The 13,976-nt window shown below is 41.1% G+C and overlaps 1 protein-coding gene across 6 annotated transcripts in view; it reads left to right on the top strand.

Annotated features, from left to right (window-relative positions):
- Positions 1–13,976, top strand: part of cadm1a (cell adhesion molecule 1a) — a 599,487-nt gene that overhangs the window by 489,788 nt on the left and 95,723 nt on the right. For all 6 annotated transcript variants that reach the window (XM_050040229.1, XM_050040233.1, XM_050040232.1 and 3 more), the window contains one exon: positions 5,040–5,198. In XM_050040229.1, the coding sequence (XP_049896186.1) occupies positions 5,040–5,198 (159 nt within the window). The remainder of the gene's footprint in view (positions 1–5,039; positions 5,199–13,976) is intronic.

Here is a 13,976-nt window from a genome sequence, read left to right as displayed (position 1 = left end):
GTTTTTCTTCTAAACCTAAGCAAGTGCATGAACATCAGTGAACATACGTGCATTGGTTGTTGACGATCCGGCAAGTTCTGCCTTGCATGCATTGTCAGTTTTCAAAATACACTTGGTACACACATGGTTACATCTAGCCAACACGCGTATGTGAACAGGGTTTTGCTTTACAATCTTATCAGAGGCAAACACCGGCCTCCCGGGTGAAAATCAGTGGTTGTTGCATACATCCACCACCCCTCCCGCCAGCCCTACTCGGACTTCCCCCACCTTAACTTGTGCTGTTGTCCCGCCGCGCTACCCCCTGACGCTACCGGCCGCCATTAAACAATAATGGCAACTGGCTGCATGTCATGCTAACATGAAAGGATGGCTTTTTCGTCGGCTTCTGGCGCTGGAAGTTACTGACCAAACACTGGATTTTGACAACTTCCAAGTAACACTGGGTTGCTGCGGATGATCCCATAATCCCAAAGATTATTACCATCATCCGTTGCTCTGACGTCAAGGGGCATTCATGTGAATTTTATCAGTCAGGGTTCATGTTTTAGGATATTTAGAGTTAGTTTGTCATCTAGTCCTGAACCAGTCACAATGTCCCCAAAGTTCCATCACCCCCTTTTTTCTGAGCATGCACAGATAGACTGCTCTGTTGCTTTTTGGGCACCAGGCCTGTGACGGAAACTGCAGGGCAACCTAAAGACAAGGATCGAGATGATGAGCTGTACATGAGCGCTAAAGGGCAGCGCCATACCGGCCCTATTGAGTGGCGTCATGCGATTGGAGCTGTATTATTTGGTGCCTCTCGCAAACACTGGATGAGCCATACACACACACAAAGTAGATCAGGTACATTAGCTGGGATGTGCCAACCCAGGGAGGCAATGTGATTAAATTGCTTTGTGGAGTGTTGCTGCATGTCGACTCTGGGCATGTCCTAATGCAGCAACGTGAATCAACCAAGTACAATAAACACACGTGTGTTTCCCTCAAGAGCTTTATTGTCTCTACTTGAACAGATTAATATTTAATGCAGCACGTTTGGAGTTCTGTCAGATGTCCATCTTATGAGACTACTGTGTCTCCTCTGCCTTCCTCAAGGAATGGGCACCGGCCACATCTTGTGCTATACAGTGCACAGCAGGATTGATTTGTTTTATCTTTACCTAGCACACATGGATTGTGAGCAAGCAGCTGCTCTGTGGTCATGTGAAGATCCAGGCGAGGAGAAAACAAGAAAACCAAATTTGCCTCACAAACTGTAGTTCCCATGTTTGTCCCTTCCATAGTTTCACAACAGACCTGAGCAGTAGCATTTGTTCTTATCACCGGGTGATAGGCTTCCCTTGCAAAGGAGCTACAATAGTGATGGTAATGGTGAATGGTTGAAGAAAGAGGAGGGGCAGGAATTAAGATTTGGGCTCATCTAAACCACATAACCATTTATGGTAATGTTACATTATTTTTATGTCTTCCTTAATTACTTGCCTTTGTACAGGTTTCAAACCCACAGACACTCAGCTCCTGCAGAAAAGTAATATAATTTTACAATGAACTCCTAAGCTGTAAAGAAAGCGATCCATAGACACAGGATTTGAATAAAGACGTCTCTTCTCCACTGTTTCATGCATCTCAAAAGACATTTTGATTTGAGCAGACCCCTTCAGGTCCCCGCTTCAGGTGCTTTCATGAATCTGAAGCCTCTAGTGGTATTTATTCATGACAACCTGTTCCTTTACACCAGGCACATCACACAGGTTTGCTTTCCCAGCATCCAAAGAGACAGCTGTCACCACGGTGACGGTATCACCACAGCGACTGAGCCACAGTGCAGGAGTGGGTAGAATGTGCTCTTAGTACATATTTTACAGCTAAGATATAAACTGATGGATGCAACTGCTCACATTAATAAGACAGATTTTCTCCTGTAGCAGCATTTCTCTTGGCAGGCTCTTTCACTTTTTTTTCTTCCAGTATTTGTTTTATTGATGGGACACAAACACACTTGTGCAACAGACTGTTAGGAAGTAGGACAAAGGGGTAAAAATAATCAATCTCTCTTTGCGACTCCACCGTGCGGCTCTGTCTGAAGCTATCTTTCTTATTTTGTATGACTGTGATGAGGTATCCTCTTCATTGCTTTTGAGAACATATTGTCTGTGTGATATTACAGAGAAGACACTAATCAGAGGAGGGTTACTTTGCCGGCTTCAGATCTGGCAGTGCTGCGTGAAAGGGGGCCACACAATAAATCTGGCTTCATAAAGCCTAATGAGTGATTCACAGTCGCACAGTAGCCCCTGACAGCAGGCAATTGTTAGCTGATTCACCTTCTCTGACCATGCTCAAGGACAGCCTCCTCACTTCCACTCTACATATTTTGTAAGGTCAGTGGAAGAAAGACATTCTACTTGCAGCCAAACAATGGCTGTCTTTGTCAGGCTTCACCATTTTTACAGCATTTTTTTCCCCCGGCAGCCTTGTGTCCAAAGGTTTCTGCTTTGTTATCGTGTCAAGTAAAACTTAGTGGACTGACCCTTCAACAAAACAAGTTGTTCGCAAAGTACACCCAGAGGAGCCAAAGATGCATAAAATAGAGTTTCAGAAAAAGTTAGGAAGAAACCAAAATATGAACATTTGGTTATGTTTTCAAAGATATTTTAGAATAAAAGCATGCATACTTTATTCATATTTTCTTTGTATTGCCAGCCTTAAACCTCTGGAGCTCAGTTTTCATTATATGACTTTAGTGTGGAGAAGACACTGAAAATCAATTGAGCCCTGAAGGAGGAAGCCAACCAACCAGCAAACTATGAGGAGCCGTTCAAGTGATTAAGACGACAAGCGGTGCTGTGTTTAGTGTTTGTGTTTAAATTAGACATTATAGATCAAAATACTGCAGGAGAGAGCTGCAAGAAAATGAAAAGAATGATGGTGCAGTGGTGAGCACTACTGATTCACAGGAGGGTCCTGGGTTCAAATCCTCTGCTGCATGGGAACGTTTGTGCAGGATTTCTCCACATGCTCTGCTTCCCTCCCACAGTCCAGACACATGCTGGTTAGGTTAATTGAAGACTCTTAATTGCCTTTACAGTAGGTGTGAATGGTTGTCTGTTTGTATGTGTCAATCCTGTGATAGACGGTTATCCTGTCCAGGGTGCACCCCACCTGTCACGCAGTGTGAGCTGGGATAGGCGCCAAACCCCTGCAGCCTTGCAATGGATAAGTGGCCATGGATGGATTGAGATAACTGTGATGTTTCTAGAACAGCCTAGAGCTTTAGATGGGCCCAAAAAAATCAAGTTTGACTCGACATGAACCACCAGTTTCTGTCCAAGCCCAATCTGAGCTCAAACCACGGGAGCAGTTTTAGGGTTCTTGCCTGATTAAAAACCTACATTTCCACAATAAAAAAAATATGTATTTACAAGCCTAAAGTCAACTAAAGTCTTTTTTCATTTGTGACATTTGTGACACAGTCTGTGCTCTTGAAAAGTCACTCCAAGCAGCTGAGCACACTCATTAACCATTCCGTTATTCAGAGCACCAGCATCAGAGGCTCAGGACACTCTATGGTCTAAGGAGACAGAGCAGAGCACCAAGTGCAGTGAAAGTCAAACTTAAGTGTCTCTTAATTCACACAGAAATTACAAAATTGGTGCAAACCCAACCAATTCAAGCCAGGGGAATGTTCTGAAAACAGCCAGGCCAGGCCTCAGTAGATCATGTCAAGACCATTTTGATTCAAGGTCAAAGCTCTAGATCAGCCTCCATGTTTTTGAATCCTCAGTTATACCTCAAATTAGGTCGAGGAGTACTTGAGGTAAAGGAGAACATGCTCAATGTTGGAGACAGTGACAGACAGATCTTCCTGTCCATACTGTGCATTAATTTTATCCGTATTTGAGCACATTTCCTGAAAGCTTACAGATACGGACAAAATGGAGCTGTACCACCAGAGATCATGGGGCAGTGTAGCATAGTTTAAGCAACATATAACCGTAGGAGATGACAAACAAATTTAAATAATGGCGGAACAGAATGAATCAGTAACATATAATAATATATAGCAAAAATCAGTTAAAAGAATTTTAAGTGCTAATATCGTAGGCAACTGGATGCAAGCAAGTCCAGTTGCCTACGATATTAGCACTTACGATTATCATGGCCTGGATGACTGTGAATCTTCACCGACCAGTTAAAAGAATCCTTCATCCAGATATGGGGATGTATTTATATAATGGCCTTACAGACCACAGCCGTCTTCAGCGCTGCCTCTGTTTAAAAGTACAAAAAAGTACAACATTACGACCTCCTCAAGCGTTTGTTGTTGTGTGAACCTTTTAACTTTGCCCTCTAGTGCCATCTATTGACTGTATCTATGCCATCATAAAGAATGCATGGAAGTTTGAGGACAGTGATGTTACCGTTTGAAACGTACTATCTATTTTTGTATGTAAAGGGAGCATAAATGAGCCTCAGGCTAAAAAATAGACAAGATATCCCTCTGCACAGTCACGTTGTCCAGCTCCTCGTGGAGGATCATCCTGCTTTCCAGGCATGGTGAGACACAGCTCCTCTCAGTGTGAGGAAGTAATTGTATTTACAACCAAGGGCCTGTCACACCTGCACTTAAAACAGTAAAAGTCCAGGCTAAAATTGATTCATTTCGGTGGAATCACTTGCAAAGGTGAAGTAAATGCTTAATGAGTTCAGCTTTGGGGAACTATAACCAGACGTACTGCGAAGGACACTTGGAAAGAAGTCGTGTATTTGCCATCCTGTTCTTTTGGTCACTGCACAGCAAAGATTATGACTGTAGGTGAAGGTCTGGACCCAAATCGACTGATAAATTGTCACCGACAGGCTGAGTTCCTGAGTTTCTTTTGCTCTCTACCTGACTGGGTCCTGCCAGACCGCAAAGAGAGAAGTGAAGTTTATGGACTTTCTATGTGAGGTTCATTCATATTTCAACTGAAATCCAAGAAAGCACCTGTATTGCTGTGTTTAAGTCTGCTTGTGTTTCCTACCTCCCACAGGCAAGCCCAAAGTTGAGCTGACCTACGACAAGATGTACACAGTAACCAGCCGGCTAACGTTCACTGTCAGTAAGGAGGATGATGGTGTAGCAGTGGCTTGCATCGTAGACCACCCTGCAGTCAAGGACTACCAAGCACAGAAATACCTGGAGGTGCAGTGTAAGTACTTCTGCTCAGTAATAAATTAGAAATCAGCATGGATATTTAAACTGCATTATGCAAGTTTTTTTTTTTTTTTTTTCAAGTGTCTCATCAGCTTAACTCAGAAATTGGACTGCAATAGAGAAGAGTGTTCCATCCCCACTAATTAAATGGCATAAATTTGCTAGTTTTTTTTCCCAACTAAAACTTTGGTGTATGACATGTATGGCAGTGTCATTGAAGGGGAAATCATCTCTGTGCACAGGTTATGATGAATAAAAGGGGAAAATTGGACTGCAATAGAGTAGACTGTTCCATCTCCGCTAATTAAATGACATCAATTTCCCACATTTTCCACCCACTTAAACTTTGGTGCATGGCATTGTCAGTAGAAGGAAATGCTCTCAGTGCATGATGAATAAAAAGTGCAAATAAAAACTGCACATTCACAAACACCTTCCAAAGAAATATGGTATCACATTACCTTTCTGTCAATAAGAGCATTTTTCTGTCTTTTTAAACATTTGTTATTATTATTATAAAGCATCAGAAACTGACTGGGTTGCTGTTGAAGTTGTCTTCATATTACAAGATAAATTTTATGCATCAGCACTGGTGATAGCTGTGGCAAGATGCATTATGTATTTGGGTTGTCCGTGCAAGGTGTTAGGCTCGTTACTCTAAAAATGTCATATATTACTCATTCCTCGTTACTCTTTTCATTACTGCCAACAGTAATTCGTTACACTACTCATTATGTTTCTTTGCCGTGACACTCAATACAATTGGTAGTTGCGAATCTCCCCAAAATTCAGATGTGCGCATGTCAGGGTAATCACTGTTAAGTGGACCTGGAGGTCTTAAGCTACCTGTGACAGGTATTTTCCCAAGGCTCTGCCTGAAAGGTGGAGAGACACTCACGGAGCACTCATTTCATTCACCTCATATCCAGCCGCAACCTTCATCATTTCTTTGTAGCTGCAGCTGTCCAAGATTAAAATCCAATTTTGGTTGTTTAGCCAGTGCAGGGCTACAGCCGACCTCCACAAAGGGCTCAAATTTGGTGGGGTGTATTTCCTGGAGCTTCATGTTGTTGTGCTGTTGGTCGTAGGAGTCGATGTGTTTCCGACCAGAGGTTTGAGGATGTGTGTTTTTTGCAGTGGAAAGAGTTTTAGTCCGACTACCTGCAACAGTAGTGTTCTTGTCATCTTTCCTCCGGCCAAAACCAAAGTAATGAGAATATTTTCAGCCGCTAACGTAAGCGTTTTCACCTAGCTAGCTGCTTTCTTACACATGTTACTAGTAATGCATTTCTGCCCACACTGTCGGTATGTATGTCCAATTATGGTAAACACAGTATCTCAAGAACTCGATGACGGAATTTCTTCAAATTTGGCACAAACATTCAATTTGAGTCAAGGATGAACTGATCAGAATTTGGTGGTCAAAAGTCAAATGTCATGGTCATTGTGACCATGTCCATTGCATTCTCGTGAACACAGGATCTCAAAAACACCTTGAGGAAATTTCCTCAAATTTGGCTTGAACCTCCACTTGGACTTAAGGATGAGAAGATTAGATGTTGATGGTCAAAGGTCACTGGGCCCTCACAAAACATGTTTTTGGCCATATCTCCAGAATTCATACGCTAATTTTAACAAAATTTCACACAAATATCTAATAGGATAAAATGATGAAGTGATGAAATTTTTATCCAAAATGTCAAATGTCAGTTTCACTGTGACATCATAATGTTCTGCAAAAACACTTTCCTGGCCTTTATTTAATGCCATGTCTCAGGAACAGAGAGGGAGACATTTGGTCAGATGTTGAATTGGTGACTAATCTTTGGTCTCCATCTGGAAGTGTGCTGATTGTATAGATCTTATGTGCTGCTGGGGGAAGATGTGTGTGAAGCATCCATGTTTTCATATTTTTTTTTTTCATACAAGTGTGAGGCGGTAATTCCAGTTTTTCACTATCCTCAAATGCATTAAAGTAGTATATTACAGTCTGAGTTTACAGTTTAAGTCATTGTGTTCACACAAGGAGCCAAGAAGCGTGGAAGCACACTGCAGACACATGTCTGATAGTGTGCTGCTAATCTGAGCTAAACTGTGAGACACTGGTTTGTTCCTGCTTTTTAACTAGTTTATTGTTTCGACATCCAAAATGTTTTGGAGTACAACTCAGCATTACTGTGTGCTGACAGGGTGCAGAGAACTCTGAGTGGGGTCAAGACTAAAACTATGCACGCACAACAGCAGAAATTTCAATTTTTGTGAAATCGGGTGCTTGTGAACTCTCCTCCTAACCCTCTCCAGAATAGCCAGAAGTAGGTGTAGATGTGAATCAAGCGAAAATTATCAGTTTATGTGTGAGAATGATGAATGCATGTTTTTCTGTACACACATTACTTGTACATCAGGCAGTAAAATAAACCCAGTGAAATTCCTGACAAACAAAGAAGAAACAACACTCAGCCATGAATTGAAGTCAGAGGTCATGGTTCTACAGCAACAACTGCTTTATTTTGCAATAGAAAGTAGGGATGCACCGAAATGAAAATTTGTGGCCGAAGCGGAAGCCAAATAAAATTAAACGCTTGGCCGAATACCGAGTACCGAATGCCGTTGTTAGTTGTTCATTAGTTTTTGCAGATGAACCCCCTCCAGATTAGTGTTGTCACGGTACCAAAATTGGGACCCACGGTATGATACCAGTGAAAGTATCACGGTTCTGAGTAGTATCACAATACCACAGCAAAAATGAGGCAGATGTGCCTTTTGTCATTTATAAAAAGATAAATCACTTTTCTATAATACATCAGTGATATTTCAAAGGAATAAATTACTTATTGACTTATTCATACTTCAAAAACAGCATCATAAATTACTTATTGACTTATTCATACTTCAAAAACAGCATCAATAAGTGATACATAGCGGGGATCTAAATAAAATAAATAAATAAAATAAAAATCAACCAAAATCAACCAGCCACCCTCCTCCCCTGACAAGTAAAGAACAGTCCCTTCATAAGTAAAGAACAGTCCCTAAAGTGCGGTGAGGTTTGTGGACCGTTACCTGCCACAAAGAGAGAAATGTAAACAGCTCGTTTCTCCTCTGACAGGTCACATACCTGTGTGCCACCACGGCTGGCTGTCCAGGTACTTTTGGGCAGTCACGACGCCAAGAAGAGGAAAACAAACCACTGCAGCAGCATGTCGAGTGCCAGGTGGCCAGTGCCCGCCGTTATTGGACGGCGCATGAACACTCACCCTCATGCGATTGGACTTTGAACTTATCCCACAGTAGTGGTAGCTGAGGTACCGTAGCACTACGGTACTCCAACATTATGGTATCATACGTACGGTGGTGTTTTAGTACCGCGGCCTACCGTTGGTACCAGTATACCCTGCAACACTACTCTAGATAGTTTACATTATTACTTACATTATTTACAGTATTACATTCTTTGCAAACCACTTTTCTTCTATCACTTTCCAACACTTTGAAATATCGCCACACTGCCGACATTTCACTCCGTCCGTCACCGCACACTGTTTGATTGCGTCATCAAAACACGCCACTATTATCCGGCCTTGCTTTTAACTTATTCCACCGAATACCGAATGTGTGTTGTTTTGCAATATTCGGCCAAATATATTCGGTTACCGAATATTTGGTGCGTCCCTAATAGAAAGCCTTTATTAGGCATCACAGATGAGTATTTGCAACACCTTTTCAGCAGGACATACTTGCCATGACATCATAAATTAAACAAAACTCTCCAGCCATGTGACAGGTAATTAAAATGTTAGGCCTTTAAAATGTGGAGTTTTAGATCTTTTCATTGATGCAAAGTGATGGGATTTATGTATTTTGTGCCTCTGTAACCTTATGTCTTTGGCCCCTGGCATGTCCTAGCATTCTATTAAAAAAAGAAAAACTCCTCTGTAGCTATCTGACCTTTCCCTGGGAGAGCGAGAAGAGGAGATCAGCTCATCTACAGAGGCAGCATGGCATTTTGTTGGCCTCTGATAACAGGGAGCTCACATGGACCACCCGGCTCAGCGCCTCACACTGCTTCATGCAGGGGCTGCTGCTGTCATGCTCTGTGCATACTGTAATGGGCAACAAACAGGCACAGCTAGTCCTGCACTGCACCTTCTCTTTGATATGTCTAACCATACACTTTAACGTTACATTTGGAGTGTGTTGACTGAAATATATTTGTTTGTGTGGAACATGTTGACATAATGATAGGTGATTTCAAAATTATAATCTTTGACTTGTGTATTTTACTATTGAGATTCTTGATTTCCAGAATACTTCTTATATGCACTGACTAAAAACTGCCGCAAGCAATTGGAGTTAATTAATTGGAGGTATACTAACTGAACATTAGGGCTGCAATAGCACACAAAATCCACAGGTCGGTGTGTACCTCAGATTCAGGATCATGGTTAGGTGCATTTTCAGTACAGAGGAGAAAAGAAAAACACATTTACGCTGTTATGCCAATATCTGAACACAATATCTAATGTCATTGGTCAAAGGTCAAGGTCACTATGACCTTGTCTGTCTCATTCTTGTGAATACAATATCTTAAGAACACCTGGAGGGATCTTCTTCAGATTTGGCACGAACTTCCCCTTGGACTTAACAGTGAACTTAGGTGGTCATAGGTCAAGGTCACTGTGACCTTGTCTGTCTCATTCTTGTGAATGTGTCTGATTTTTTTATATGTCAAGAATGCCTAGAGGGAATTTCTTCAACTGTGGCTCAAATGTCCCCTTGGATTAACGATGATTAGATTTTGGTGGTCAAAGGTCATGGTCACTGTGACCTTGTCAGTAGCATTCTCATGAATGGGATATCTCACTAATACTTTTAGGACATTTCTTCAAATTTGGCACAAACATCCACTTTGATTCGAGGATGAACTGATCAGAATTTAGCAGTCAAAGTTCAAAGGTCATGGTCACTGTAACCTCACAAAACATGCTTTTGGCCATAGCTCAAGAAATGATTTGCTAATTAATAATAATAGTTATAATTATGAAGTGATTACATTTCATTTCCAAAAGGTCAAAGATCAACTTCACTTGATAATATATAATTTGAAACTGTGCGGATTATAAAGATCCTCTGTGCTGCAGGGGGAAGATGTGTGTGAAGCATCCTTGTTTTCACAGACATTGATGTAAACTGTAAGAGAAATTTGACTGGTGTGTGGAGGCATGTGGTAATCCTTGTTTATTTTGAAAAACATAAATGGTGGTTCAATGGCCATAATTTTTATTATAAAACATTACTGTGATGAAATATTGGCACAGGGTCATCAAGTTGAATAGAGAGACAAAAATGTTAACATCTGTGATGCTCCTTCATTACTACAAAAGAAAAAAACAGTATATTTTAAAACGCAAAGTAAATGAAAAATAAAAATCCTATCAGAGACAAGTGCAACATTTGTCTGATTATCTTTAATCAACCATTAGAGCCAGCAGAGCAGTTTGAACTTTTCACATTCACTTCAACAGTTTGTGTTTATTCTCATTGCACACAGTTCAGTAGCTCTGTGTCTGTTGGTGATGAGATGAGCTGCCAAGGCAGTGGATAATTCCTGGACAGCTTGTGTTTGTTCAGGGCAAGCACATCAAACTGACTGGTCAAGCATAAAGAAATTATACTCCATCTCAATCCCTGTAATAGTCGTATTTGTGTGATGATGCTCCAAATGGTTTATTTATTAAATGCCATGTTTGATTGGATAGAACTTTATTAATCGCGAAGGAAATTGTTGTGTTTGTGGAGACATGTCCACAGTCTCAGTCCATTCCAAAATATTTAAATCACATCGAAAGGCTCTTCCAGCGCAGGCTTTTCATTTGCATTCGCCATATATAGCTATACATTTAGGGGCTAACTTAACTGGCATGGTTTTATTTTGCATATTCTGAAACACAGGCTAATTAGAGAGCATTAAGGTAATTCTGTCAGTGATTATTTGGTTTATATGTTGTATCAAACTGAATTTCATGTTCTGAATGGCTAAGAAGGCCAAAAGAACTACGTTTTCCCTTCAATTAATACAAAATGACATGGTTCTTTCTGAGAATCCAGTTACATATCGCTTCCTTTCCTGGAATACTAAACGACAGGATCTGTAAATTAAAGCGATTTTTTGCTGTTACCACACAGTGACACATTGTGTTTGTTTACCGATTGTATATTACACTGATGGACGAGGTGATTTACATTTCAATCACTCACTGTGTGGGCAATTTGTGAGTGGAATGAAGTGCATTGTGTAGTAAGAACCAGCAAAAAAGGCCATTGTCAGGGGATGGCATAATTAAATAAGCCTGTAATGTTTATGTGCATAAGCAAAGCAAGCTGTTTTGCTTCGTTGCCTGGTTGGTTTTCCCTTAAGGTCAGCCGGCTGCGAGGAGATGGATAGTGCCGTCTTGAGTGCTTATGAGGTGAGGCGCACAATAAAGCAAATAATTCAGTTAGCATAATGATAACGGCCCTCTTGCATACTGTAGATACTATTTCATTTCCACTGAAGTGGCAGTATCCAGATCTGGCAGTGCAGTGTGTGTTTTTCCATCAAGCAGAGACAAGAAAGCTCCGACATAACTACTTGAGGCTATCAAAACAACTTACAGATGCCTGGCGTCCTTCATGTTTATGGCTCCGAGATGACAAGGTCAGATGACGTTGTGAGCGAAGAAAAAGTTGCAGGATGCCATGTAGTGCCTGCAGTGGAAACAAAACCAAAGGGTTGCTGTCTAAACCCGTGCATGCCCACTGAGCAGAAGACTTGGCTTTTTGCCTATCTGCTGTCCATCATCAAGACTGAGAGCTGGCCACTGGCAGGGTGTGATTTAGACAGATGGATGGCCAGACACGTGTTGTTTGTTGCCGAGAAGGTCGGACAGCAGTGTGAAACTTTACAGCCGGCTTTGAAATCATAACTCAGGCCCTCTGTCTACAGGCTGATTAAAAATGCAAGCACCAAACTGTGCATTTAGGCTATAAAAGTGGAGAAAAGAGCGAGAATAATTTACATCACAATCGGAAAACTGTAATTACACCATTGTGACTCAGCAATCAGTCTGGTGTGAGATGACTCAAATGTAGAGGTGCTTATCTACAGCATCTAATGTAGGAAAACTTCAACAAAATAACATTTTGGAGTAAACAAGCGAGGGCTTCATGTGCTGAAAGGATTCAAGTGCGGTCTTCAGGTTAAGTAAGCTAATGTTGGCCATCGTTTTAGAAAGCTGCCAGTGATACAAATCTTGCTTTTGATAAAGGGATCAATGTTTTATTAATAGATTTTCTTACAGTGAATACACTTGCAAAATGTTTTAATTCAATTTTCACAAGATTAATGTTTAAATATGCAAATGAGGCATTGTCTAATTAAATATGTGCAGATTTGTATACATTTCCAGGACAAAAATCTAAACATTGGATAAAGCCAGGTCCAAAACTCTTGTTTCATTTAGCTGACATATTAGAGTCAAAGGTTTTTACCAACACATTCTGATCCGAACTCAAATCAAATATCGCCACTTGTTCAGTGGACTTTTGACATCAACATACAGCGAGGTATCTTGGGTGCGTCTGTTGTTGACGTTCTGGGACACCGTGTCAATTTACGCCTCTTACGTGCACAGGATATGTACAGTTTCTGCTTGCTAGATGAATATAATCTTTTTTAGAATAAACTTCCATCATCGATAAAACACCTCGTATTTACGTTTACTCCCTTGTTCAACAAAAGCACATGGTTAGGTTTAGAAAAAAAAACCATAATGGATTCACTCAACATTCATACTGGAAGCAAACAGCGGGCTCCCGGGGTCTGTTGGACCCACCTACCTCCCCTCCCACCCACCCTATAGGGACTTACCAGCTCCTTATGTTACGTTATTACCAGCCGTGTTTCTAACTGAGGCCACCCGCCAGCATTATAAATGGCGCTACTCAACAGCAAATTGTATTGTGTCAGTGTCGTACACCAAAATCACTGACAAGGCGGTGGTATTTAACGAGCTGGGAATGAGAACAGGCTGTTTATACAGAGGGAATTTTACTAAATTTCCTAAATAAAAATTCCTAAATAAGAAAATACTGTCAACAGACTTAAAGGAAAAAAAACAAATTAACAAATATTAACAAATATAGAAAGGAATAAAATGTAAAGTTTAATCTGTGTGCTACTGAAGTGAAGATTTCTGGCTCAAAGGTTGGGAAAAAAAACACATTTTTAGGCAATGTTCCTGAAGATATGTACTGTAAAACGCCATACTTTAGATCAAAAATATAGCCCCTTTCCCACTGCACAAAACTCCCACTAGCACCCGCTAACATCTGGCTTTTTTATGTAATGGTAAAGGTCGTATCGGCATTCACTCTGGAGTCAAATGATTGCAGTTGTTGAGGGTATTCACTGGCTCCAGCCTCAATAGGCAGTGATGGAAATATGACACATTGGGTTGATGCGCTAATTTTAGGCCCTTTGCTGGCGCAATGCAATGATGGGCCGCCACAACATACCGCCCTTCTCCATTCAAGCAGTACTCGAACATCGTTCCAAATTAGTCTGCACCAAGTTTGTAAAGAGAGAGAGACAGAATAAGCGAGGGATGTGAAAAAGGAGTAATCACTGTATCATTTTCACTAGCCTCCATGTTGCTTTCTACTGTTGGCTAACCTGTTTTCTAGCCTGTCCAAGATGTCAAAGGCATATTCCGTGTAAATAGCTCTGGTCTAT

This window comes from Epinephelus moara, chromosome 3 (assembly GCF_006386435.1).
Source record: "Epinephelus moara isolate mb chromosome 3, YSFRI_EMoa_1.0, whole genome shotgun sequence".
Classification (NCBI taxonomy): domain Eukaryota; kingdom Metazoa; phylum Chordata; class Actinopteri; order Perciformes; family Serranidae; genus Epinephelus; species Epinephelus moara.
The sequence above is the reverse complement of the archived record's forward strand: the minus strand, read 5'-3'. Positions and strand labels throughout refer to the sequence as shown.